The following is a 26,455-nucleotide window of genomic DNA, read 5'->3' as shown; positions in this document are numbered from 1 at the left end:
GTCCTGGTCCCTAGATCTCTTCTTCAGATCTGCTCTCCCAAACCTGGTATCCAGGTAGTCCTGGTATTCATGAGAGACGACTGGGCAGGCACACACTTTCTGAGGGAAGCTATTCCCCGTGCGCCCAGTGCACCGTAATAAAGTATACCTACTTTACAACCCTAGGGTTGTACTTTACAACCCTATTAACTCTGTTCAGCTGCGGGATCGACTGTGGAGCGGACCTCCTAGGTGCACCCTGTGCCCCTTTTTCTCTCTCGGAGGATCTCCTCTCCCAGCTGCTCACTGCAGGGATAGAAGAAGATCCTGTGGTTGCGAACAAACGGTATGCCTTAATAAAGGTAAGCCAATTGGCCGGGGAGGTCAATAAGCTGCATAGAGACGTCTAGCGCACGACATAAACCCCGAGGACATACTGGGAGGTGGCTAGTAGAGCAGCCAAGCGGAAGGTGGCCAATAGAGTGGCCAAACGAGGTTTTTGAGTAGAAGCCGTTATACCCTGGTTCCAGGAACCACAAGAAGATTGTGAAAAGAGATGGGAGGGGGGTAAGCGAGCCTTAATGATTACTGTTACAGTGTTTGCAGCTGCTGGGGGAATAATTCTAATTGGAATAATAATTGTATGTTGTATTTGTAAAGGCCCGGACATTTGTTGTTTAAGTATTCTTTTAAACATCTGTAAAGATATGTAAATATAGTGTAATATAAGAACTGCTGTTGGGGTGTATGCCAAAGGGAACTAAATTTGCTCTGGCATATTATCGGTCTTTCAGGCTCAGATGTCCTTGGTGTAATCATCTACAGGCAGTTGATTTGCGGTTGCCTGATTTTATTTGTATATACTGTGGATTTTGGAGGGATTGGGAAAAATTAGTAAACAGATCTTTAGAGGATGGTGGAACATTAACTGCTATAGATTAGAATGGGACAAAGTCAAAGCAAAGAAATCTCACAGAAAAGCCCCTTAGGATGTATACTTACACATTGGAGGGATATAGTGGGGCGAAGGGGGGACAGAGAGTAAAAGAACTCTTATCAAATATTGTAATCAGTGGTGGCCACTTTATAAATTAGAGGATAGAGAGGAGTGGCCCTTAAATGGAACTATTAATTATAGCACTATATTACAGTTGATGTTGTTTCTGAGAAGAGAAAGTAAATGGGATGAGGCTGCATATGCAGAGATGTTTTTCACTCTCCGAAATCACCCAGAGTGGCAGAGAGACTGTGGAATTGTGCCTCCACAGGACCCCATGGTGTTAGCCCTTGAGCGAGGAAACAATAAAGGACTTAAAGGCAAATTGAGACGGTGTTGTTCAGCATGCAGCATCGGACAGAGGTGTACTAAGATAAGCAAAATTCATCAGGGACCAGAACAAGACCTGATAGATGTATTTAAGCCTCCCCCTTGACCACAGGAACAGGGTGATGACTCAGATGAGACTGTGACTCCTCCAGACAGTCCTGTATCCTCCTGTACTAGGAAAAAATCTGTTTTACAGGCACCTCTTTGAGAGGCAGTATTACCTGACGGCGGAACAATGCTGATCAGGGTACCTTTCTCTACCACTGATTTAGAGGGTTGGAAGAGGGTTGCCAAAGAATACCAGAACGATCTGATAGGGGTAACTAAACATTTCCAGTTTGTTATCAAACGATATAACCCTGACTGGAATGATATTCAGCTGTTATTGGAATATATGATGGAAACAGAGAAACAGCTGATTCTGAAAACTGCAGCAGATTTGGCTGAGGAACATTATAAGGTTGCAGGAGGGGATGTTAAGGAGTATCTCCCTCTTCAAGATCCAAATGGGACCCAAATAGGTCAGTCCACATGGAGAGGTTGCAGGCCTATCAGGGGTGGATTTCGAAGGGAATGGAGAGGGCCATTCCCAAGACCATAAACTGGTCAGCTCTGTATGCAATTAAGCAAGGACCCTCCGAGTCACCATCTGAATTCCTGGATCGCCTGAGGGATGTAATGCACACACTGCTGGATCCCGGGTCGGAGATAGGAATACAACAGCTAGTATCTGTTTTTGGGACAGTCAACAGGAGATACTAGGCGCAATCTCCAGAAGCTGCGCACCACAGAGAGCAGGAATTTGGAAGTGCTATTAGATGAAGCATGGAGAGTGTTTAGTAATAGGGAGGATTATAAGCAAGGGCAGAAGAGAATAGTGGTAGTTGTCAAGGGAGAAAGGAAACAGAGGTGGGGACCACCTCGGTTAGGAAAGGATCAATTTGCATTGTGCAAAAGGTTTGGGCACTGGAAGGGTGAATGTCCGGAGAGACAGAAAAGTAGAGAGGTAGGGAGAAAGAACCAGAGAAGGAGAGTGTATAAAATTGTGTATAAAATTGTGAGAGACGACCAGGCAGGTGCGCACTTTTTGAGGGAAGCTATTCCCAGTGCGCCCGGTGAACCGCAATAAAGTATACATACTTTACAACCCTATGTTTGTGAAGTCTTTTCCGCGCGTCACCCTGGGGCCCACCAGGGCTTGAAGTGGGGGTTCGCCACTGCGCCCGGGGTTCCACTGGGGCTCAAAGAGGGGGGTTCAGCAACAGCACCCACAGGCACGCCAAGACTCTCAGGGGGGGTCCAGCACTGCCCCCTGGGGCCAGCTGGGGCTCGTGGGGAGGGGTCCTCCGCCGCACCTGGGAGCACAGCACAGCCTGCGGTGCTCAAAGGGAGGGGTCTGCTGCCATGTCCGAAGGCCCACTGGGGCTCAAAGGGGGGTTCTGCTGTCACACCTGTGGGCACACCAAGGCTTGCAGGAGCGGTCCACTGCCGCGCCCTGGGGCCCGCCAGGTCTGGAAGGTGAGAGTCCACTGCTGCGCCCTGGGGCCTGCCGGACTCGCCAGTAGGGGTCCACGGCTGCGACTGTGGGCCCGCCAGCACTTGCAGGTGGGATTCTGCTGCAGGCTCGGGAGACTACCAGGGCTCAGGGGTGGGTCAGCAACCACACCCAGGTGCCTGCTGGGTCTTGCAGAGGGGGTCCACCACCATGCCTGGGCGTGCACTGCGGGTCACTGGTGATGGTCTGCTGCTGCACCCAGGGGCCCGCCGGGGCTCACAGGGGGGGTCCACCACCGCACCCTGGGGCCCACTGGGGCTCAAAGGAGGAGTGTCCACCGCTGTGCCCCAGGGTCTGCCAGGGTTCGAAGCAGGGGGGGTCAGCAACCACTCCTTTTCTATATGAAAGAGAATTCATCTCTTTCATATATCACCTGAATGCAGGCTGCACTCTGTACTGCTACAGCTAGGTCAGAATAGATTTGTGGCTCTAATTTCCAGTGGTTCCTCATTATAATGAGGACCCCCGTCAAGTCCCCGGGCGCTGCAGCTGACCCCACGTGGTGAGCCCCAGTGGACCCTCATGCACCGATGAGGACCCCACCTGGGGACCCCTGACAGGCCCCCGGGCACCACTGCAGACCCTGACCAGCGACTCCCGGCGGGCCCCCAGGTGCTGCCACTAAACCTGCCAGGTGAACTCCAGCGGGACTGCAGGAGCTGCCGCGGACCCTGCCTGGTGAACTTCAGCGGTCCTTGGCTGCCACAGTGGACCCCGCCTGGCATCCCCCAGTGGGCCCCCAGAGGACGCCGGGCCCATGCCTCCGGGTGCTGCCATGGATCCTGACCAGTGACCCCCAGAGGACCCCCAGGAGCAGCTCAGGGGCCCCACCGGACTCCTGGGCTCCACTGCAGGGCCTGGCAGGACTCAGCGCCCAAGGGGTCCACCTGGGGGCCCGGCTGGACTCGGCAGGACTTGGCACCTGGGCTCCGCCGCGGTGTCCATGGGCTTGGTGAGTGTTAGTGCCTGGGCTCCACAGGCTCCATGGGTGTCCTCTGGCTCTGAGGAGCCTTTTTTTGAAGTCCTCTCTGTGGTCATGTAGGGTGCCACAGGGTGGCATGGCATATGTACCCACTCTATCGTCTGCCTTTCACAGAAAGATGCTTACCCCGATAGCTGAGACACTGGTTTGTACAGGTGAGGAGGAAGATCAATTCTCTTTAAATTGGTGGACCTCTTCAGAAAGTTTCTCAACAGCCAAGATGCAGACCTGTAGGGAAGAGGACAGGCTTTCTTCATACTACTTTTGATGTGCCTATTGTGAGAACAGCATTTCTTTTATGAACAGCACATTCTTACAATTTCCACTTAGTGAAAGTAACGATCATGCCACTAGTATCTATCTAGATCTGTTTCTACTTACAACAAGGCAATTTTTGAATTTACATTAATGCACCTTTTTCACACAACCTGTTGTTCAATCTTAACAAGTACTTAAGAACATTCTTCAAAGTCAGGCTTACCTGTAAGCACTTGAGCTTCTGAGGTTGGTTTTTTTTGTTTGCTTGTTTTGTTTTGTGTTTGTTTTTTGGGTCCAGGTCCAGGGCAAGGGGTCAGCTCTGGGTACACGTCTTTGGGCTTGAGTCCAGGGCTCAGGGTTGGGTCCAGGGTGGGGGATCCAGGGTCAGGTCTGGGGTGTGGCTTAGGGCTGGGGGTTGGGTTTGGCACTCAGGGATAGGGCTTAGGGTTAGCTCTGGGTCCTGGGTCAGGGCCAGGATCAGGGCTCAGAGTCAACTCCATGGTCCATGGCTCATGTCCAGGGCTATATCTCTGGAGTGGGGATTCCAGGGTCAACAGTCTGGGGTAACTACAAGGGTCAGGGGCTCAGAGTCGGGGCTTGGGGTCAGGGCTCAGGGTCAGGGTTTGGGGCAAACTCTGGGGTCAAGGGACCTGGGCTCAGGCATGGGTCTGGGTCTGTGGCTCAGGTTCCTAACTGGGTCCGGGGCTCTGAGGTTTGGTCTGGGTCAGGGGCTCCAGAGTCAGGTCCAGAGTGGTGTCTCCAGGGTCTGGTCTGAGGCAAGGGCTCTGGCATTGGGTCCAGGTCGGTAGCTCTGGGGTCAAGGATCTGTGGTCAAGGTTCGGGGTGTGGCTTGGGGTTAGGGCTCAGGTTCGGGACTCAGGTTAGGGTCCAGTTCTGGGGGTCGGGGTAGGGACATCCAAGGTCAGGTCCAGGTCAGGGGCTCTGGAGTCATGCATCCAGGGTCACGGGTCTGCAGTTGAGGGTCCAGGGTTGGGGCTCAGGGTTGAGGCTCAGGTTTGGAGCTCAGGGTCAACTCCAGGTCTGGGGTCAACTCTGGGTTTGGGGACTCAGGATCAGCTCTGGTGTCAGGGTCAGCTTTGGGTTCGGGGGCTCAGTGTTAACTCCTGGGTCAGGGCTAGGGTCAGCTGCTGGGTTGGGTCTTGGGGTCAGCTCCAGGGTGGGGGCTACAGGGCCAAGGGTCTGGGGTTAAGGGTATGGGGTTGGGGCTCAGGTTTGGGGCTATGGTTTGGGACTTGGGGTTAGCTCTGGGTTTGGGGTCATCTATGGGTTCAGGGACTCGGGATCAGTTCTGGGATTGGGGTCAGCTTTCAGTTTGGGGGCTTGGCGTTATCTCCAGGGCTGGGGCTTGAGGTAAGCTCAGGAGTGGGGATGCCAGGGTCTACAGTCTGGGGTCATCTCTGGAGTCGGGGGCTTGTAGTCAGAGCTCAGGGTCTGGGCTTGGGGTCAAGGCTAGGGGTGAACTCCAGGGTCAAGAGTCCTGGGCTTGGGCACAGGTCTGGGTCTGGGGCTCAGGGTTGAATCTGTATCTGGGGCTCTGGGGTCTGGTCTGGGTCAGGTGCTTGGGGGCTGGGGCTGGGATGGGGTCTCCAGGGTCTTGTCTGGGTCAGTGGCTCAGGGGTCCCAGGTCTGGTGTCAAGGGTTTGGCGTTGGGATTCTGGGGTCGAATGTCCTGAGTGTCCATGGTGGGAGCTCCGGGGTTGAGGGTCTGGGGTCAAGGGTTCAAGGTCGGGGCTCTGTGGTTGAGGGTCTGGGGTTGGGGCTCGGGGTTGGGGCTCAGGTTTGGGCTTGGGGTTAGCTCTGGTGCCGGGGTCAGCTCCACAGCTGGGGGCTGGGAGTCAGGGCTCCGGGTCTGGGGTTTGTTCTGAGGTTTGGGGGGCTTAGGGTCTGCTCCTTGGTTGGGATTCAGGGTCAGCTCTGGGGTCCGTAGCTCAGGTCCATGCCTCAGGGTCAGGTCCAGCGCTGGGGGCTTGGGTTTGGGTAAGCTTCTGGGTAGAGAGCCCAAGATAGAGGGCCCAGCTATGGGGCTTAGGGTTGGGGCTTGGGGCTGGGACTCGGGGTCAGCTCTGGGTCTGGGTCCTTGGGTCAGGTCCGGGTGTGGGTCTCAGGGTCAGGTCCAGGGTGGGGGCTTCAGGGTCGAGTCCAGAGTGGCGGTTCTGGGTTCAAAGGTCCGATGTCGAGGGTCCAGGTTTGGGGCTTGGACTTGAGGCTCATGGTTGGGGCTCAGGTTTAGATCTTGGGGTTAGAGCTTGGGGTTGAGGCTCGGGGTTAGCTCTGGGTGTAGTGTGAGTGGGGTCTTGGGGTCAGCTCTGGGTTTGGAGCTCAGGGTCCACTCCAGGATAGGGCTCTGGGTCAGCTATGGAGTTGGGCTCGCGGTTAGCTATGGAGTCTGGGGCTCAGGTCTGAGCTCAGATTTAGCTCTGAGGTGGGAGCTCTGTGGTCAAGAGTCTGGGGTTGGGGCTCAGTGTTGGGGTTTAGGGTTGGGCCTCATTGTTGCGTCCAGTTCCAGGGCTCGGCTCTAGGGTCCAGGGTTGGTATGGGTTGGGGGTTCCAGGGTCATGTTTTCAAGGTCAAAGGTATCGAGGGGGGTCAAAGGGGTCAAGGGTCTGGGGTTGGGGTTCGGGTTTGGGGCTCTTGGTTGGGGCTCAGGGTTAGCTCAGGGTCTGGAGTCAGCTCTGGGTTTGAAGGCTCAGGTTCAGCTCTGGGGTCAGGGTCTCGGGGTTGGGGGATCAGCACTAGGACTTTGGGTCAGGCCTTGGGGTTGGGACTTGGGGTCAGTTCCACGGTCATGGGCAGGGTGGTGGCATGGATAGCGGGTAGGACGGCAGGATGGGCACCTGGATGGGCAGCGGGATGGGCTACGGGCAGGTCTGAAAGCAGGGCAGCAGGATGGGCAGCAGGCAGCACTGAGAGCAGGGCAGGAGGACGGGCAGCAGCCCGGACAGCGGGTCAGGCAGTAGGACAGACAGGACGGGCAGTAGCCCGGACAGGCGGTGCCCAGCAGATGGCGGCGGTGCCGCGGCGGCGCCCCGCAGGCAGCCCCCGAGCCGGATCGGGTCTGGCCCCGCGCTGCCCACCCCACCCCACCCCATCCTATCCTATCCCATCCTATCCGATCCCAGTCCACCCCACCCCACCCTACCTTACCCCATCCCATCCCACCCCAGCTCGGCTCGGCACGGACCGGGGCGGGGCGGGGCGGCCGGGGGGAGCGGCGCTGCGAGGCCCCACGCCCGCTATAAGAGCAGCGGCAGCGGCCGCGCTCCGCAGTGCATGGCAGCGCCGGTCTGCATCCTCAGCCTGATCCCTATCCTCTCCCCGCCGCCGCTATCCCCCTTGACCTTGAATTTGGCACTCGGGGCCGCCCTGGGATGTGGCGGAGCGCGCAGGACCCTCGCCTGTAAGAAGGGGAGAGGAGGCCCCCTCCTGCTGTAGGAGCGCAAAAGGATTTACGGAGCATCTTTGCCCCCTTTGTTGAAGGGCAGGGGAGGGCCGACAGGATGAGCACCAGCAGTAAGTACGGCTCTCCATTCCCTTCGCTATGGGAACGCGGCTGGGATCGCATGGATCTGTCTGGGAGGAATCGGGAAGAAAATGTGATACCAGTGCTGGCAACTCCTAATGGGCTGGGTATTTTTTGTTGTCCGTTTCCCCCTTCCCCCCCCCGCCCCCCCCCCCCCCCCCCCCCCCATTTTGCTTTCTGACAGGGTAAGGTTTGGCCAGGGTTGCTTTCGTGTGGGCTGAGCCATGGTGCTTATCTCTAATGAGTACTTCTTGGCTCATGTTTCTGGGGATTGGAGGGCAGATCATGCAGTAAAATGTCGATATGTAACATGGGGAGAGGCAGCCAGGAGCACTCTGACTGGTAGCAGGCTCACTTCTGACGCTGTTGCCTACATATGAAGAGACACCCGGGGAGCAGCTGATGAGAAGGAGGAGGAATGAGGAAGGGGAGACTCCTAAAGCAGGGATCTGAGCAGAGTCCAGGTGTGGTACAGAAAGACATGTACCTCTGCAGTTGGGTGTTCCTATTGTGCATGGGTGAGGGAGAGGGATGGAGATGCTCATGCACTACATATGAATCGCTAAAGAAGCAGGGCGTAGAGATGTGCTGCATAAGATGAGAACTGGCACCTGCTGCTGGTCTGCTTACCTGTGGTTTTGTGGCCTCATTACAAAGTCTGGGAAGATTGATCAAGTCACAGCTGACTTCTTTTTCATGGTTGTTAGGATGTGTAACAGCTGTGCCCACCTCACTGGCAGGTCCATTCATTTAAAAGCATGCCCAGCCAACCCCCCACCCACAGCAGCTGTGCTGACCCCCAAGTGGGGGTGTCCCACCTGGGACAAGGTGCTATCCCTCCTATGGGTCCCCAGGGCTGTGAGGAGTCCCCCTGGCAGTAAGTAGCAGAGCAGTGACTTTGTCCCAGTGGCATGCTGTGGTTTCTCAATCTGAAGGCTTGGGTGGTTCCCAAGCAAAATACCATGAAAAAAATCCTTGGCAGGCTGCAGGCAACAGAACAGGTGATTCCAGATCTGTTGGGCTGCGTCAGAGTTGAGAAAACTTCCCAGGTGCCAGCTGCATGAGCCACACCTGGGGCACAAGCTAGCTTTTTTTTTTTGGGGGGGGGGGGGGGAAGAGGGGGGAGGTAGTGTGGCTGGTAGTGCCTGGATAGGGACCAAAGGGGACCTGTTTGTTTCTAGCCCTGTGGGATGCCTGGTAGCAGAGGTTCTTCCCTCTCTCTGAGTGATGGATGTGGGATGGCACTCAGTGCTCCCTGGGGCCAGTGACCACAGTGGTTGGGTGAGACTTCATGCCTTCTCTAAGCCAATTCTGACAATTTTGTTTGTTCCTACTGGGGGTTCCTTCCCAGCTCTTAACAACCAGCTTGGATGCTGATAGTGATAAGGGTTGTTTATGGTGCCACATATCATGGTTATCTGATTGTGCTGCAAAATTCCTTTACTCGTTCCTCCCCCATGCAGAGAGGTCCTGGCAAACCCAGGCTTGCACCCTGCCTGTTGCTCTGCCCTCACTCACGAGCAGAGGCTGCCAGGCAGACGGTGAGCATGGAGCTGGGTATCCTCTGGGAGGCACACTGTTTTTTCTTGCCACTGACTTGCTCTGTGACCTCTGACATGTCACTGGGTCATGACTTGGCATCTGGATTTCACAGCCTAATGCTTTGGATGGCTTTGCCTACATGCTTTTCCCCCTTCCTAGGTAGCCATGTGGCTTAGGGAAGGTTTGAAAGGCTGCTAACAGCTGCTGTTTATTTCCAGAGCGGTGGGCATCCTGTGGGACCACACCTGGTACAAGCAGCTTGGCTGCTCTTTGCAGTGGTTCTGCAGCCTGCCTCCCTTGTGAGGAGGGCTCGGAGGTGAGGGGACCCTGCCTGCAGTGTCATGCATGGGGAGGGAGCTGAGCCCTATGTGGAAGTGAGGAGAGGGAACACTGGAGGAGGAGGATGGATGACAAAGCCAGACTGTGGACAGGGTGATGAGCTACAGGTGCAGCTGCAGCACTGAAGTTTTGGTGCTGCCAAACTGATGCAATGAGGACACTTATCCCACTTATCTTCTGCTGTGCACCTAATCTGTGAGTTGCCACCTCTCCTTTCCTTTTTGCTTGGTGTGATTTGGTAATGCTTCTGTCTTGTTCAAAGTGATGTGAGGCAGGAAGCCTGGGGCTGCTGGCCACTGTGCTGGCCTCAAGCCCTGCTGTTGTGCAAAACTGTTGGGTGGACCTCTGGGGGCTCAGGACAGGATTTGCTGTGCACAGGCTGGGCTGTGCAGGTGCATCTCCAAACACAGCATGCAGGAGTCTTGTGTGCCCTTGCTGAGGGACTTGCTTTGCACCTACCGTGGGTCCTGGGATTGGATGCCCCATGTGTGTCCTCTCCTGTGATGTGGGGGTAGCAAAGCCATATGGAAATGTTGCTTTAAGGGGAAAAGTAGGCCCCTAATCTTGGATGTGAACTCATATCCTGAGGCTCCAGAGCAGCTCAAGGGGACCCGAGGGTGCAAGGGTTGTGCTGGCTGGGAATGCAGCCTCCCGGTGTACAGCAAGCGCTTGGAGGACATAGAGTTGATATTTACAGTAACTACACTATTTGTACCTCCCACTTGGGTTAGCACTGCTAATTGGTTGCAAATGGATTCATACATTCCTGAACAGGTCTATCAGCACTGTGCTGCATCTCTGCTGAGGCTGGATCTGGTGGTACTAGCCTTTGCCTTAGAGAACATCCTTTAAAATCACCCTCTGAAGCCTCCACAGTTCTGGGCTCTGGCATTTCCCCAAGAACATTTTGGGGGAGGAAAGTCCCATCCTGCTCCCTCTAAGCAGCTGACACCTGTTAAGGTGTCAGGAGGCCTTGCAGGGGGTTTGGTATGCTAGGTGGAAGACTTTCCCCAGATCATCCCAGCCCCTGATACTGATGAATGCAGCATGTTTGCTTGGTTATTTTTGCCATTCCTAAATAGTGTTACCTGTTACGTGATGATCCACTAAGCGTAATTACCCAGTAATCTCCAGGCATATGTAGTTGCAAGGTGTTTACCAGCAAACTCTGTTAAGTCCCCGTGAAATTAAAGAGGAATCACATGAGGGTGAGCATCTCCAGGAGCTGTGGCTCTGCCCTGTATGGCTTAGTGGGCAGAGGGCAAGAGGTGAAAAGCTACTTTCCTCACATGTCTTCTCCTAAACCAGCTGTGAATATCACCTGGTGCCCATGCTTCCCTACGGAGGGCTCTAGCACTGAGTTTTGTAGAACTGGGGCACCAAGGAGACCTCCAGGCTCCCTACTCACATCTCAGTCCTCTCATTTAACACCTGACCCTGACTGCTGCCACAAATCATCCCCTCCTTTCTCCTGCACAGCCAGAAAAGGGACAATCACCAATAGTGTTCACTTTGCCAGAAAACTCAGAGCCTGGACAGTTTCTCTCTGTCCTCAGGCTGGTGGATGGACACTGTCCTCTCACCAAACTCTGCTCAGGCTCCCCGCAAGCCCTATGTATTGGCAGTTTGCCCTCTGAAGAGCAGAAGCCACAGAGAGTGGCCCTGCAGGCCAATGAAGTGCACGCTGGAAAGTCAATTGGGGCAATTGAATTATTTCAAGGGCCTGCCATGCTCTTATAAAACAAATAGCAAGTTTTCTAATGACAGTGATCAGTTTAGCCAGATAATTGTCTTTATGATGCCAGCAGGCTGGGCTAATGACAGACTGTCCTGTTACCAGTGAGCTGCTGTGATGCTGCCTTTTGGTCTCTGGGAAGGCAAAGCCACCAAGCTCCTGCCAGACCCTGTAGTCCTATCATGGCGATACCATAATGAAGTGCTTGGAACATCTAATTAGATATTTTTAGACTAAACACATCAGTGTCTTTCCATTGTGAGCACGGCAGCACCTCTGGAAGGCATCCTGGGGGTAGAGTAGTGATGGCAAGGGCCCAGGGAAAGAGTGCTGGATGGAAGAGGGAGGATTTACAGAGTAGAAGGGGACCAGGAGTGACTGTGGCAGCTATAGGGAAGGCAGAGTCCAAATCCAGATGTTTTAGCCCTGGAAAGCTTGCTTCTAAACAGCTCAGGGTAGGCATGGCAGGGATAGCTGGCAGCCTGCAGCAGAGAGGGTTGTTCTTGCTTGGAGGGCATCCAGGCTGTCCCAAGTCCTCCTGTGCCCGGCCTCTGCATCCATAGGCTCAGTAAATCACTGGGGAAGTAGGAGAGCTTGTGTGCCCTGATGCACAGCCCTGATGGACATGCTTTCTGTTCCAGAAAAGGGCTGTCTGAAGCTCAATAGTACCCAACTGAGCACGTGTGGCAGCCAGCTTGGACGTATGGTTCCCATATATTTGATGGTGGCTCAGGTTTTTGATAGGTTATAGCTTATACCTGCATTTTTCAGTTCTGCTACAGTCTGCATGCTCTGTCAGTATCAGCCATAAGCCCTGGGCTGGGAATTGATTTGCTTTCTTTGCTGCCTGAGGCAGAGGTCTGAACGAAAAGGGAGCTGATACTACGGTTTCCTTATGCAGCCTTCCTGACCTTCCTTTCTTCTTGCCCTTTTTACCCTGGCAAAGCCCTTCTCTGAGCCCCAAGCATCACTTGTTTTTCTGCTCATGCACATTTTACTCTCCTTCCATTTTGAAACACCTTTTTTGAGGCTTAGACAAGTGGGAAAGCCCTTGATAGGAAGGTGTCTCTAAGGAGCAAGATAACGTAAAAGGGTGTGTTTATCTTGTGGGTTTGAAACCATCCTGCTGGCTTCCATCTCCCTTCTCGGTAAGAAGGGATCCATTTTGGGGAGCACCAGGCTGCTGTGGGCAGGAAAGGTGCTGTTGGTGTAATGCCTCTGGAGCCCTTCCTCAGCACATTTTGAGTCCACTGAGGTCTGTATTTCATTTGGGGGGGCGGGGGGGGGGGGCATGATGTGTTCTCACAACAGTGAATTTCTGGAAGATTTCTGTGGTGCATGCAGCCTGGGTGAGATGAGCACAACCCAGGCTGGGACTCAAGGTGTGAGCTACGAAGCATGCACCCCAGGCTCTGCAGTATGGCACCCTTCACAAGCACACTTTGTGCATCTCGCTCACAGAAGCACACGGAGGCCCTGCGTGCCCTTCCCACCACTCATGTCATGTACTCATCAGCCCCGAAGACATTGCTGCCTCTTCCACATCCAGCCATTGGGACCTGGCTCTGAGGAGGCGTCCTGGTGAGCACTGCCCAGCCCAGGAGCGCTCGCTGGTGAGGGGAAGCTATTTTTGCTGGGGCGGCTCCCTGGCTCAGCACCACTTGCTGGGACAAGTCAGGCACCTGCTGGGGGTGTCCCCGGCTACAGCTACTCCCCAGCCTGGATTCCCTGTGCAGGTGGGGAGGGCTGTTTCACCCCTGGTCAAGGACACGTTCCTGCCCCTTGGTCTCTCCCCAGGGGATCCACGGCAGGTCCCCATTGCTCCAGCTTCTCCCACCAGCTGGGGATCTGCATTCAGGTTCTTCATGAAGCAAAGGCAGGGGAAAACTGTCCTTGTCTGGGGCAGGCAGAGGTCCCAGGGGAGCACAGATCCATGTGTGCTCAGCACCCATGGAGAATGCAGCCCGTAAAGGGCAGGATGCTGGGTGGGCAGGTGAGCTGTATGGCTCGGTGCCGGTTCTTCCTGTCAGCTCTGCTCCAGCTTTTCTTTCTCTCTGCTCATATCGCAGCAGCCCTCAGAGTGTGATAGAGCGCAGGCTTCCCCAGCACCACTGTGCTCGCAGAGCTGCTGTCTGCACTCGGGTCCCAGTGCGGCGCTGGTCCCTGCGCAACCCTCCCTGCCTGTGCCCTGTGGGGGGCATGGGGTACCCCTGCCTCCCTCCTCAGCACCCCCTGCCCTCAGAGGATAAAGAAGGGGGGAAAAAGTGAGATAAGCTCCCTCTGACCTGCTGCAAATAGCCACGTCACCCATGTGTGTCTGAGCGATGTGGGCGAGCTGTGGCTCCTACAGTCGTGCCCAATGTTTGGTCACTGGCACTGATGGAGAAGTACCTGGGGGTGCTGCCTGTGCCACAGAGCATGTCATTGCCTCAGCATGTGGTGGGGCTCTGCTCAGGTTGTGCCTGGCCTAATCCTGCCCACCTGCTGGCCAGGTCTGGGGCACTGATGGGGACTTCCATCTTCCTGATGGAGGCATCAGGTCTTCAACCAGGCCTTGGAAGGGAAGGGGAGGATGCTTTTCTGCAGGAATCAGGGAGGCAGAAATAGTTATCCTGGTGCTGTTGGACTGCCCTGGGCTCTCTGAATGCTCCTGTGCTCCCTGTGTCCATGCTGGGCTGGAGGCTGGGGTTGATCAAGGAACTTTTGGTTTTCTCTAACTGTCCAGGCTGCCTTCTGAGATTCAGTTCCTGGTTTTTTTTTTTTGTTTTGTTTTTTTGTGCCTTCAGGAGGAGGTTTTCTGTGGCACCAAGCTATCTCCCACCTCTTGCTTGTCTGGGACCACCAGCCATAAGGGGAACCACACAAATGCAACAGCTTCCTCATGGGCACTGAGTGTGCAGGGAGCAGGACAGCTACCTCCTCAGCAAGGAGGCTTCTTCCACCTGCCTCTGGGGCATGAAGCTGGGTGATCCCCAGCTCAGAACCCTTCATCCAGTGAGAAATCTTCCTTCTGGATGGCCACACTCTGTGAGGGGATCTGCTGTGTTCCCCAGCATCTGTGCCAGCTGCCTCCTTGGGAGGGAGCAGGTTGGGCCCAATCCTTCTCCTCCAAGATGGGACATAAATGGCAGTGCTGGCACAGGCAGGCTGACCAGGGAGAGCTGAGGGACCAGGCATGGATGTTCTCCCCCTTCACTTTTTTTTTTTTTTTAAAAGTCACTGTCTGCATGATGAGTTATGTGGTGATGACAGTTCCTGATGGATTACATATAAAATCCCTTGCATCCCTGAGGATGCTACCAGTTGAAAGCTTTTATGGCATTTTAAAAATAGCTACAGAGGGGGAGAGAATGAGTAGATGGATGGGTAGGTGGATCCCTAATAAGGAGAGAAGAGGAAACTGCAAGAGAGGGAATGGAAAGACTTTAGTGAACGGCATGTGAGTGATTGCTGGGGTGGGGGGATGCGGTCATACTGAGCTGCATGCCCAGCAGGAGCGGGAAACCCTATAAAAAGCCTGGACGTGAGATATGGCCCTTGCACAAGTCAGGTGGAGAGGGATGGGGTAAGCATCAGCGCAGGCTGTCTCTCTTGCATGTGCTCCTGGTGTTCTACAAGTAGCCATTAAAATTAATCCCTGACTTGGGCTGACTGCTGCTCTTGCATGGTTCTGAGCACCTCCAGGCCCACCTGTGCCTCTCTGCCTGCTTCAGGCTGATGGCCTTGCCTGGGAGCTGGCAGATGAAGTTGATTCTGGCTTTCCCTATGGTCTTTCCTACCTGGGCTGTGCTCCAAGGAGAGGTGCTGAGGCTGCCTCTCTGCTCCGGCCCCTGGCTCACTGCTGTCTGACAGCCTGCGGCTCTCAGAGGCAGGACGTGGTGGGGCTAGGGGTGGGACAGAGCGTCCCCATTCCTCCATGGAGCAGTGATCCTGTCAGGATGTCCCTTTGAGACAATCCCTCGCTGCCTCACATTGCTGCTGGTGCGGCAGCTCCAGCTGCTGTAGAGCCCACTGCTTTCCCCCAGAACTCAGGGAAGATTACACAGAGTGTCTCCAAGAAATGCTAATTGCTTTGGCTTGTGCTTGGTACAGCAGAGCCACCGGGCACTTGGAGCTCTTAGTCAGCTCAGAGATCTGCCGGATCCTTCCTCTCCCTCCTCCAGAGAGCTAGCAAAGGTCTGATGTGGCTCTCACTGATCCTTGCATCCCTGAGCCCAGCAGAGCAGCAGGCTGGCATTCACCTGCACTGCCCCAGTGCCTATTGTGGCATAGGGACAGTGTGTGCTGCCATTGGGGTGCCACAGCACACTCAAGTGAGGCTTGTGTTGGAGGAAGGTGCTGGGAGGGTGTTGGGAGCTTCCCATCCCAGGAAAGAGGACGGAGCTCGTGGCACAGCAGAAGCCTTCAGCACTGTTCTCCCTAAGCCCCACTGCTGCTGCTCTCCTGCTCTGCCTCTAGCAATCAGAGCTCTGTGAAGCTGAGCTCATTTGGTGCAGGCTGCTGGGAAGCATTCCTTGGCTTTGCCCCTGCTCAAATGGCAGGGAAAAGTGCTGCTAACAAGATTCCTCTGTCAAATATGCCAGCCTGTCACATCCAGGCCATCTCCCCCTGCTCCCCTGTGCTTGCTTTTTTTTTTTTTGTCTGCTTTTTTCTTCCTCAGCAGTGAGGCAAATAACTAGGGAAGCTGGGGAGTATGTGCTCCCTGGTCCTTGTGCTGGCCTCTCACAAAGTGCTGCTGCTGGTCCATGCAAAGTTTTCCCATTGTGTTTCTCCAGCTCTCAGCTTTTGTCCAACACTGCAACTCAGGAGCTGGAGTCCAAGCCCAGGCACCCTCTGGGGGCATTGAGGTCTTCACTCTGCCTTTGTCACCAGACCTGGGGCTTGGTGGTAACATGGATGGGTCCTGGCTGGCCCTGGTGATCCTGGTGGATAAGGGGACGTGTGAGCTTGGGGGTTTCCTGGGAGCTGCATGGAGCCTCCTGCAGGTGCCTGGTGAATCGAGGGCTTGCTAAGAGAGGTCATCTGTGGCTGTCCTGGCTCCTTCCTCCACACTTGGGTCTGGTGGCACAAAGGATACAATTCAGAAAATAATTTTGCTCCTTGGCAGGCGGTTCCTGCCTCATTTAAGCCAAAAGTGCACACAACAAAGCCTGTGTTGATTATGTCCCTTGAAAAGGGGACTTGTTCCCTGAAAAACACGGCTCTGCCAGGCCCATTGACCACCCACTAATTGGCACTAATGAGGAGGTGGGTACTGGGGACAGATAGGTTGTTGCTGGCGTGCAGCAGTGAAGGGAGCGGTGACCTCAGTGCAGGGGAGCTGGGCTGTGGGATGGGGCTGCCCCTGGAGAGCCCTCTGCTCGCCTCCTGCAGTGCTTATCCCAGAGCAGAGAGCGTGGAGGGTTAAGAGGATCTCTGGTGCTTACTGTACACAGATGGATTTATTTACATCCGTATTGCAGGAAGCTGGGATATGGAGGGTGACATTCCATGTTGGGAGCATAGGGCTGATGCCAGGTTGGGCTGTCTGCCTCCAGGCTGACCATCAGTGCCTTTTTCCTCTGAGCCCTGATGAAGGTACCAAAGGCTTTTAGCAGGAGACAGCTACATCTGACTGACTGCCACTTCCTGCTCTGGCAGCCCCCCCTTTCCTTTTGAAGTCTGTTCCTGGGCGTACACAGGAGGCAAGGAGAGCAGGAGTACAGGAAGGAGGAGGGGAGGATGAGTCTGCATGAAACCCCCACATATGCACGCCCTGGGGAGCTCATTGTTCTGCCCTGCCACGTCCTCCCTTCCATGCACACTGTCCCTGGCTGGCACCGAGCCCTTGTGGCCCTCTGGTAAGGATGCCCCTTGTCCCTGGGGGCTCAGGGAGTGCCCAGGGTTTCCAGCCCCCTGGAAGGGCCTGGCACATGGGCTCTGGTGGGCTGAGGCAGTGGGGTCAGGTGCTGCTGCCCCACTCCAGCTGCTCCTGTAACACCTGCACTGATTCCGTTCGGGGTTCTCATCTTCTCCTTGCTAAAATGTCCAAGCTGTTGCACCCAGCCCTTTCTCTGGGAGGTTTTTCAGGCTGCCAGCCCCTCTGACCACCTCTTCCACCTGGGTGCCCACTCTTGACACCATAACCAGGGGCCCCAAGGCTTTGCCATCCGTGTTGTGCTCTGCCTGTCAGAAGCTGTCTGCGCTGTGAGGGTGGCTCGGCAGAGGGAGAGCTTCCCTTTGGGATCTGTTGTTTTGTTAGAACAAACAACCAAGTGGGATGCTATTTTCCCATTCTGGCAGAGAGAGGTTGTAGCTGCTTCTTTTTGACCCTAAACACTGACATTTGTTTTTGTTTTTTTTTTTAACCTATCTCTGTCTTCAATGAAGTGTGACCAAGAGATGAGAGCAGAACATGCTTTAGCAGTGGACACAGCTTGTGTTTTTGCAGTTTCAGGGCTTATGTCAATATATTTGTGGCTGCAATGCTACTTCCTGTGTTGACCTTGGGCTAGGGGTCCAGGTGAGCCACAGGCTGTTTGAGGAAGCAGCATTTTTTGGAGCCCTGCTCCTTTCACAACCAGCCATGGAGTTGGCCTGTCCTTGTGGGGCTGGCACTGGGCATTGCTCCAAAAGGGTCTGCTTGGTCTTGGCAGCATGGCTCTGAAACGCCTCACATCAGGGCTCGGGCTGAATAACCTGGCCATGTCCCCAGGCACCCACCCACATGTTGCCTTACAATTGTCCCCAGGTCAGGTTCCTGCCCTGCCACAGGGCATGTGAAGGGCTCTCCCAGCCTCCAGGATGCTGCCTTCCTGTGCCAGGCTGGGATGCCCCACAGCGTGCATGGGGCTGCCAGAGGGAAATGGCCTATGGGCTGATGGGCACCATCTCAGTGACACAGCTCAGTGTGTGCCCTGGGTTGTTTCCTTGAAGGTCATCCTAAGGTGAGCAGCTCTCCTCCTCCTCCTCTCCACAGCCCCAGTGCTTTCCCACCCCATCGCTCCCTCCTGCCCCAGCCTTCTCTCCAGGGTTGTAGGCTTGTCTCCTTCCTTTTTTTTTTTTTTTTTTCCCTTTTCCTCCTTTCTTCTTTCTCTTCTCTCCCACCAGCTTTGTTCACCCTGGCTGTGTACTGGAGTTGCCATGGTGACTGCCGGAGCATCTCTGCATCCTGCAGCAGGTCCTGTGCCTGGCCCAGGGGGTGGCAGGGCCCACTCCTGCCCCTCAGGGGGACCAGCCACCACATCCTCCTGGGGGTGGGGGTCTCAGGAGGCATCCCTGTGACACACCCTGGTGCCTGGGGGAAGGATGGGTCAGGGTGTAGGGTGGTCCTTGCCCACCTGGGATGGGGCTGTGCAGTACCTTGTGCTGGGAGAGGTGCTGGCAAGGCTGCTGTGTGGTGTGGCATCGTTAGCCTCTCACTGCTGAAGCTGTTAATTTTCAATAATTGTTGCTAATGAGTGAGCATTACTTATGGAGAACAGAGGAGCCTGCTACAGCATGGGCTGTCCCTTTAATGGGCACCTCTGTCTGTGCCCCAGCAGAGGGGCAGAAAGCTGTGCAAGTACCAGGCTGAGCCCCGCTAACTTTTATAGGACACGTGCACCTTTGTTTTAAGGAAGAAGCTTTCTTTTTTCCACCCTGGGAGCTGTGCTATTGTTCCTGTTGATATTATGTCAACATGCAAGTACCTGCAGGGACTTCGCCTTGCCTTGGTCAGGCTCAGGACCCTGAGGTGCAAATGTCCCCAGGACTTTGGGCAAAGTGATGCCTGGATCCCAGATCCTTTTTTTTGAGGCACAATGTACATGGAGGACCAACACTGGCAGCAGGGACTTAGCTGCGTCCCCAGCTGGGGAAGGTGCCTCTTTGTGAGCCATGTTCTGGTGTTGGAGGACATGAGCAGAGCAGTGGCCTGTGGTCTCTGGTGCTGCTTGGCAGACAACAAGATATCCTTTCAGTATTTGTCAAAGCTTTTGTGCCTCTTTCATGAGATAATTAGGGTGACATGTTATTAGCTGATTACTGGGGGGAAAAATATATTTACTGAGGATTTATTCTAGAAACATTAATCTTGTGTATAGTTGCTAAGTCCCCATAAATAATCTGGTTTTGATAATCAATTGCTATTGCAACCTCCCTTACAAATCTCAATTAAATGCACATTTAATTCACATAAAGTTGCTAGATTTACTTGTATGTTTCTGTCCTGCTGTTTGCCTCAGGCAGCTGTGTGTGTGTTAGCTCCAGTCTGTTATCAGACAGTCCCACACCAGGACGTGGCTTGCCAAAGCGGAGCAGTGGCAGCAGCAGTGAGGCTCCTCTCCTGGGGTCCTATGAGGACAGCCCAGCACATCCCAGCTTCCTTCTAGCTTAAACAAAAATGCCCCACAAACAGCAATGCACAGAGCCCTTCCCCTGTCCTTTTTGTGCTTTGTGTTGGGTTTGAGGGGAGCAGGAGCAGCCCAAAGAGATCTTTCACCCAGAGCAACCCGAGGTGCGTGGCTGTGGGTGAGCTCACCCACAGTCTGCAGGTGCCAAAACCCCTGCAGAGGCTTTTGGCAGCCCTGGTTTGAGCTCCAGGGTGATGGCAGAGCTGGGCGTGCAGCTCCCATAGCTCTGTGACACCTTTTTGCTTGCTCGTGATGAGGCTTGGCTGGAAACTCAGGTCTGGGTGGGCTCTGCAGGATCCTGAGCGCCCTCGGGCCAGTGGTGGGAGCTTCTTGAGCCTTGGTGTGGGTGGGTCAAAGGGGAATGAAGTGGGGCTGTTGTAGGTGTGAGGCAGTTGGCCCTGGCTAGCAGGATGTGTCACTGACAGCTTCCTCTGGAGCTGCAGGGAGATTCCAGCCTTGAATCGGGCTCCTGTGCTTGTCAGGGCCATGGTGACTTATTTTATCCTCTTGCAGTGTTGCACACCCAGAGAGGGAAGAGGACTGGCTTTGTTCTGGAGGAGCCCAGAGATGCTGGTGTCCTTCCTGCCAGGGAACACATGGATGGGCCAGGTGGGAGTGTGGCAAACCTCCTGCTGTGGTTAGGGACATGGGGTTTTGTCCCTCACCTGTGCCCCCATGGCACTGCCCTGTAGCTGCAGGAGCTGGTGGTCCCTGGAGTGCAGCCTGCCCACCCCTGCCAGGGCACCAGGAGGGACAGCTTGAGCTGTGATGGTCCCAGTGACAGGGACTGTGCTAGGGGAGCTGTAAAAGAAATGATGAAGCTGTTGAATTGCTGGGAAGACATCAGCTAAGACCTCTTCCTGAGCCTGGCTGGAGACCAGCCTGCTAATTGTGGTGGTAGGGGAAATACACAAACATACAGATGGCAAGAAGAACAGAAACTGCTGTCTCTTAATATTGAAAGCTCTATTTCCGACTGACTGCAATTGACACATGGCAGAAGATAAATGCTAACAGCTTTGGGGGAGAGCAGCACACATCACCAGCCTGCTCAGGAGCACCTTAAGCCCTTGCAAAGCCCCAAGGGGGATTTGTCTCGCCCTGGGCAGCAGGGTGGCCAGCCCAAAGTCACTGCTCAAAGGACCATCGCCTCTAGGGTATAATTCCTTGATTTATTTTTTTTGTAGTTGTAAAGGGGCTATGCCTATAGCTTCTAAAAGATGCTCTGTCCCGTGGGACTTTACTCTGACCATAGACACTGAGGATGGGATGGGTGAGATGGACATCAGGCAGCAGGAGGCAGCTCAGTCAGTCCATGGGACCATGAGCCTGATGCTGTGCTTCAATCCACAGTGTCTGCGGTGCCTAAAATCCCTTGGTGGCCATGTGGCTGACATTGGCATGGTGCTGCCCCCCACTGTGCTCCTGGCTCCACCACCCCCTGCATAGCCAGGTGTCTCCCTTGCACCCTGCAGAGGGATGCAATTTTTTTCTGACCAATTAAAGGCTCCATTTGCTGCCTTCAACAGAATTAGAGTGGAGATTACAATAGATTAAAGGAGGTGGTAAGCACCCTCTGTGCTGCTTGTGTCATCTGTGAGGACCCCACTGGGGCCAGCTGGGTTGGGGCTATGCTCATCCCTTGTCCTTTGCATATTTTTTGCAAGGTGGTCCATATTAAGTGGCTACAGGTGTGGTTTCTCTTCAGATGCCATGGTTTGGAGGCAGTTTTATGGCCTGACAGGGATGAGGCTGTACCCTTCACACTGCAGCTGTGAGCTGTGCTGCACCCCTCCCAGCTGTTTTCTGGGGTGTAAGAGAGACTGGAGGAATTTGGAGCCTGCTGGGGAAGCTCCCCATCTGTTTTGCCGCCAGCCCTGAGCTGAAATTCATCCCCTGGAATGGGACTGGTTGCACGGCGGCTGGTCTTGAACCTACAGCCTCCAAGCATGCACTGATGGCAGTAAGGTTGCCCTGTAACGTACACCCCTTCACTGTGTCCTATTTTTGTGGGGTCTGTCCCCTCTGTGATGCCAGAGCTTGCTTGGCCAGCTGTCACTCCCAGTCCAAATTCCCACTTCATTGCATTAATATCTATGCTGTGTCTCTGGCTAGAGATCTGATATCAAGTTCCCTCCCCAGAGCAGAAGGAGTTAAAAATAGCAAATCCCCCACCCTTCATTCTCTGGCTATGATGTAGCCTCACAGTTTGGAATTACAATGCCAGTGTGAATATGGTCTAAAATAAAACAAATGAGCATGCTGCGCTCACTCTGCAGAAAAAAGAATAAGTTCCAGTCTCGAGCAATGCCATGGAGGAGCCTCTGTCTGCTAACCTGTGCCTGCAGAAAGCAAGAATTCAGCTTTCTTGCAATGCCTGTATTGGCCAGATGAAGGATGCTACACAAAGAGTGATTAGTGGGGTGACAGAGGCAGCATCCAGCCCACTGGGGAACCAACTGATTGCAGGAGGAGCTGGGAAGGAATTAGCTTAGTGCATTATGGTTTGATGCTGTCTTCTTCTAGCATTGCATACAAACAGCCTCGCCAAGGGGTGGCTGGATGCTAGAAGTGAATTATCTGGGTAAAACCATGCTGGATGTGGCTGCCCTGTGGTCCATATAAAGGGCAGGGCATGAGCAGTGGGCACCAGCCCTGGGCAGCTGCCTGCCTCTATCTTCCCTAATGGGGCTCTTGCTCTGAGCTGGTCTAAAAAATCCTAAATCCCCACATTTTTCCCTCTCAGACACTGCCCTAGATTAAAAATGCTGGCTCCTGGCTTGCTTTGTAATATTTAAAATACAGCATCCTTTTTTTTTTTTTTTTTTTTTTAATGTATGCACCATATGTTTTGAAAACTGCAACAAAATCCACAGGGCTTGTGGGTGGAGGTTAAAGGGAAAAAAACATTTCCATACGGGAAGCTGCAAATACGAAACACAGCAGCAAACATAAAATCCCTCAGTGCATCAGCCAGAAATAAGCTCCTTTCTGTCCTGGCTGCTTCGGACATGCTCATGTGCGTGTGAGGAACTGGCCTGAACTTTTCCATTGTGTCAGCTCTTCGCCCCGATGCCCTGGCACTGGCTCCTAAGCCCCCTCCAAAGCCTGGTGTTTGATGCCGCTGTGTCAGAGAGCATCTGCTTTGCTCTTTCCCTTCTTCAGTGCTACTTGTCTTTTTGTTTGTTTGTTTGTTTGGCTGGGCCTAATCCCTCAGGATGGGCTGCTGCATCCCTCAGCTTTGATGGCAGCGGGGAGCATACCCCATGGCTCACTGTGCTCTCTCCCAGAATCACACGTAGACTCAATTTAACAAGAAATTCAGGTGAAGCAAAAAATGACGAGCTAATAGGTTTCATCTCTTGGCCAGAGCCACAAGTTCTTCTCCACCATGCACATCTGGCACCCCTTGAGCTGAGGACCCAAAGGTATCTGCTTGCAGGGACACCCCAAACCTTCCCGGCCCAGTAAGAGCAGAAAATAGCAGTGTGTGGGCTGGGTTCGCTCCCCAGCCCAGGCACTCTCCTCTCCTCCTGTTCTCTAGCTGCCAAGAGCTGCCTGCAGTCATTTCACTGCCTGCAGCTCATCCACTTGTCATGCCTCATGAATAAAATCCGGAGGAGGAGATGGACTCTGGCCAATGGGTGACTGCTGGCGGGCTGCTTCCCTCCGGGGCCACCCTGCAGGTCCCCAGCCATGGTCAGCCACCCCTGCAGGCAGGAGAGGGGCTGGGTGCCAAGGAGAGTGGTGAGGAAGGGGCTGGTGGGACCCCCGTGGCTGCCAGGTACCCGAAACTTGTACTGGGGTGGCCCTGAGGGGGATGGCACAAGTTGGCCACATTGGAGGAAGGGATGTGGGACAAACTCCCTGAGAGTCAGAGTCAGCCCCTTGCTGGTTCCCAGCCTGCAGTGATGCCTCATTGTGGGTGCCCCTGTGTTCTGGCTCTGCAGCATCCCCTTGCAATGGAGGTTCAGGGCTGGGGCTGTGTCATCCTGTGGGGCATGGGGCTCTTGTGGCACAGGGGTGGCAGGGTGGAGGGAGGGTGCCACCGAGGACCTAGCTGCACATTGTGTCCTCTGGAGAACGTGGTCTCAGGTACTCCCCCTGCACCTGGGACCCACTGAGAGCCTCCTCGGTGACTGTCCCGCTGGATTTGTGCTCAACCAGATCTCCATCCCAGGGTAGTCCTCAGCTCAGTTTGGGGCTCGGGCAGAGCTCAAGCCCAGCACACCGTGGATATGTGATGTATCAGCATGCTGCACATACTCATCTACCTCACACCCCCACGCTCATACGCGGTTTGTTTGTATCTATAGCAGCCTGGGCAAGATTTTTAAGCTGTACCAGATGTAAGGATGAAATTCCATCTTCAGCCTCCCAGTGGGGATCCCTCCTTGCCTGCCTCAAGTAAACCTTTCCACCGCCCAAACTGCTGATCTCAGGGAGCACCACACATCTGCTGGGAGCTGGTGAGATCAGCATCCAACAAGAATTTACAGCTGCCAGCCAGGGCTGGAAAACAGCAGCGGGGTGAGGGCTGCAGGTCTCTGGGGTGCTGCGAGGTCTCTGGACCTGTGGCCAGGGACTCTCGGCAGCTCCAAGCTGGCTCCTGCCCCCCTGCATACCCCTGGGCTTCATGCCCATTGATTATTGCTCCGTCAGACCTCCCGAAGCATGGCTGACCCCTCTGATTCGAGAGGTGATCCCTCAAGAGAAACCTGATCTGGCTTTCTAGGCCAGGATCCAGCATTTTTACAGCCTCCTGGGTTAAGAGCTAATGTGTGCGTGCCAGTGGTGTCTGCTCGGGGCATCAGAGCCCCTGCAGCCCCAGCTGGGGCTCTGCCCTCACCTCCTGCATGAGCAAGAAGAGCTCCGGGCAGCATGCGGGGCACTGGGAGCTGCACAGTGCTACAGAGTGTCTGAATCAAGCCCTTCTCTGCCTTGCATGTCTCATAAAGGCTTTTTTTTTTTTCTTCAGCTGACCCTTCTCTAGCGAATCCTGCTAACAGGTGCTGGGCAGGGATGTTTTGCTTGGGCTGCTGCTGCACAAGGATACGCCCCCGGCACATCTCCCTTTGCAGGCTTGCCCTGCCCTCCCATTTCTCCTCCCACCAGCTCCTGCAGTTTTCTTCTGGTGTGCTGAACATGCACATCATGTCTGAGGCTCGGCCTGATGTTCTCTGATTTCTGGTTCACCCTAGAGGCTTTTGCTGCTAGGCTGTTTTGCTGAAACAGAGCAGATCAGGTGGCTGCCCGAGAGTGCATGCAGCCAGCCTCCAGCACCCACGCTTGGGGTGACTGGGCCTTGTGTGGGGACCTCAGGGTGGCTGTTGGGAAGCAGGGTCCTGAGGACCTCTGAGCTGGTCCCCACCTCTCCCTTGTCAGCATCCTGCACCTGATGCCTGTGCCAGCCGCAGGCATCGCCCTGCAGAGCGAACAGGGTGAGTTGCATCGGAGCCATGAGATGGGGACATATCCTGCATGCTTGGGGAAGCATCATGCTTTCTAGCGCTGCCAGTCACTGTGGAGCATCCTTGCCCAGGGATGGGGCAGAGCGGGCAGCTCCCAGCTGTCCTGCGGCAGCCACCCTGGGGCAGGACCCAGTGCCACCCCACTGCCCCCCTGGGATCGCCATGCTGTCCCCTCCTGTTCAGTGCAGCTCCCAGCTGCAGGCTCACCATGGCTCTTGCTCTGCAGCCAAGCATTCCAGCCATTATTAATTAAAATGCAATCTATCTTCTGTCTCACTCTCCCCAAGCCACGAAGAACTGCTAAAATATTCTCAGGGCTAATGGGGAGGGGAATTAAATAGTTACTGTGCAATTCAAGCTGTGCCTTTTGGAGATTTATTGCTGCTCCTGGAGCCCGTGATTCCCTCTTGGGTTCTACGTAGCCAGAGCCATGCTCGGCAGAAATTTCCTGCCTGCCTGAGACAGTGGGCATGCCATGCAAGGGGCTCAGGCAACTGCAGTGTGGCCAGCCTGCTGCGGCGCCTGGGTGCTCGGAGCTGGGGGAATCTCTTCTCTGTGAGCCGCTGGAGGTGAACTTCTCATCTCTGCCCATGTGCTGGCTGTCCGTGCTGGGCCCCCACGGGACGGGCATGATGCTTGTTTTAGGATGAGAAGCAGTGTGCTGCTGGTGGAAAGCAGCTCCTGCTGCAGGCTGCCGTGGGGAGCAGAGGCAGGAGGGTACTGCTCACACCCAGTGTGGGGTCACAGGCTGCTGGCAGGGCCAGGGGCTCTGCTGGAAGCATCTGCATGGTGTCTGCAAACTCATGAGCACCCAGAGTCCTGGCTGCAATTGCATCTCAAGGAGCTCTTGTTGCCATGACGAGCTGTACAAGCATTAGCTGGGAAGAAAAGCCCCCGGCGGCGCTCGGTGGAGATGGGAGAAAGGCAGACAGCGTGGCGGCACACGGCGCTTGTGCAAGCCACACACCGCTGTGGGTTCCGGTGTGGGTCCTGGAGGGGCTGGGGGTGCTGTGTGCACGGCAGGGTGCTGTGCTCATCCTCCTCCCACAGCCCTGTGCGGCACAAGGATCTCTTTTCCTGGACAATGGCTTTGGCGTCAGCGGCGCCCTGGGTGTGCCTGTGTCGCGGTGACCTGTGGTGGCAGTGCTGTGCTGCCAGCACAGCCCCATTCCCTGCGCTCCCGGGGTCATTTCGGGGATGTCGGGGCACACGGCTGTCTTCAGCAGCACCCAGCAGGCTGGGGAGGAGCTGCCAGGCTCAGGAAGCTTCTGAGCACTTCACAAGGCTTCTCACCCCGCACAGCCCATGTCCCTCGTGGACACGGGGCTGTGCCGGGGCAGGGCCTGACCCCACA

At 54.9% G+C, this 26,455-nt stretch overlaps 1 protein-coding gene and 1 long non-coding RNA gene across 30 annotated transcripts in view; both read left to right on the top strand.

Annotated features, from left to right (window-relative positions):
- Positions 1-2,718: 2,718 nt before the first annotated feature.
- Positions 2,719-4,248, top strand: LOC110351772 (uncharacterized). Its single transcript, XR_002399588.3, has 3 exons — positions 2,719-2,911; positions 3,474-3,813; positions 3,958-4,248. It is a non-coding gene; the product is annotated as an uncharacterized lncRNA (long non-coding RNA).
- Positions 4,249-7,276: 3,028 nt separating this feature from the next.
- The window catches only part of ABLIM3 (actin binding LIM protein family member 3), a 41,632-nt gene continuing 22,453 nt past the window's right edge, over positions 7,277-26,455 (top strand). For 7 of the 29 annotated variants that reach the window (XR_011803331.1, XR_011803334.1, XR_011803332.1 and 4 more), the window contains exon 1: positions 7,284-7,749. Coding sequence is in view for 24 of the 29 variants with exons in the window: in XM_072023171.1 (XP_071879272.1) it covers positions 7,620-7,749 (130 nt within the window). In the remaining 5 variants the exon portion in view is untranslated. Of the gene's footprint in view, positions 7,750-26,455 lie in introns of all 29 variants that reach the window. The other 22 variants (XM_072023170.1, XM_072023181.1, XM_072023164.1 and 19 more) reach the window with 10 other exon arrangements.

This window comes from Anas platyrhynchos, chromosome 14 (genome assembly GCF_047663525.1).
Source record: "Anas platyrhynchos isolate ZD024472 breed Pekin duck chromosome 14, IASCAAS_PekinDuck_T2T, whole genome shotgun sequence".
Taxonomy (NCBI): domain Eukaryota; kingdom Metazoa; phylum Chordata; class Aves; order Anseriformes; family Anatidae; genus Anas; species Anas platyrhynchos.
This window is presented reverse-complemented; position numbering and strand designations above follow the sequence as displayed.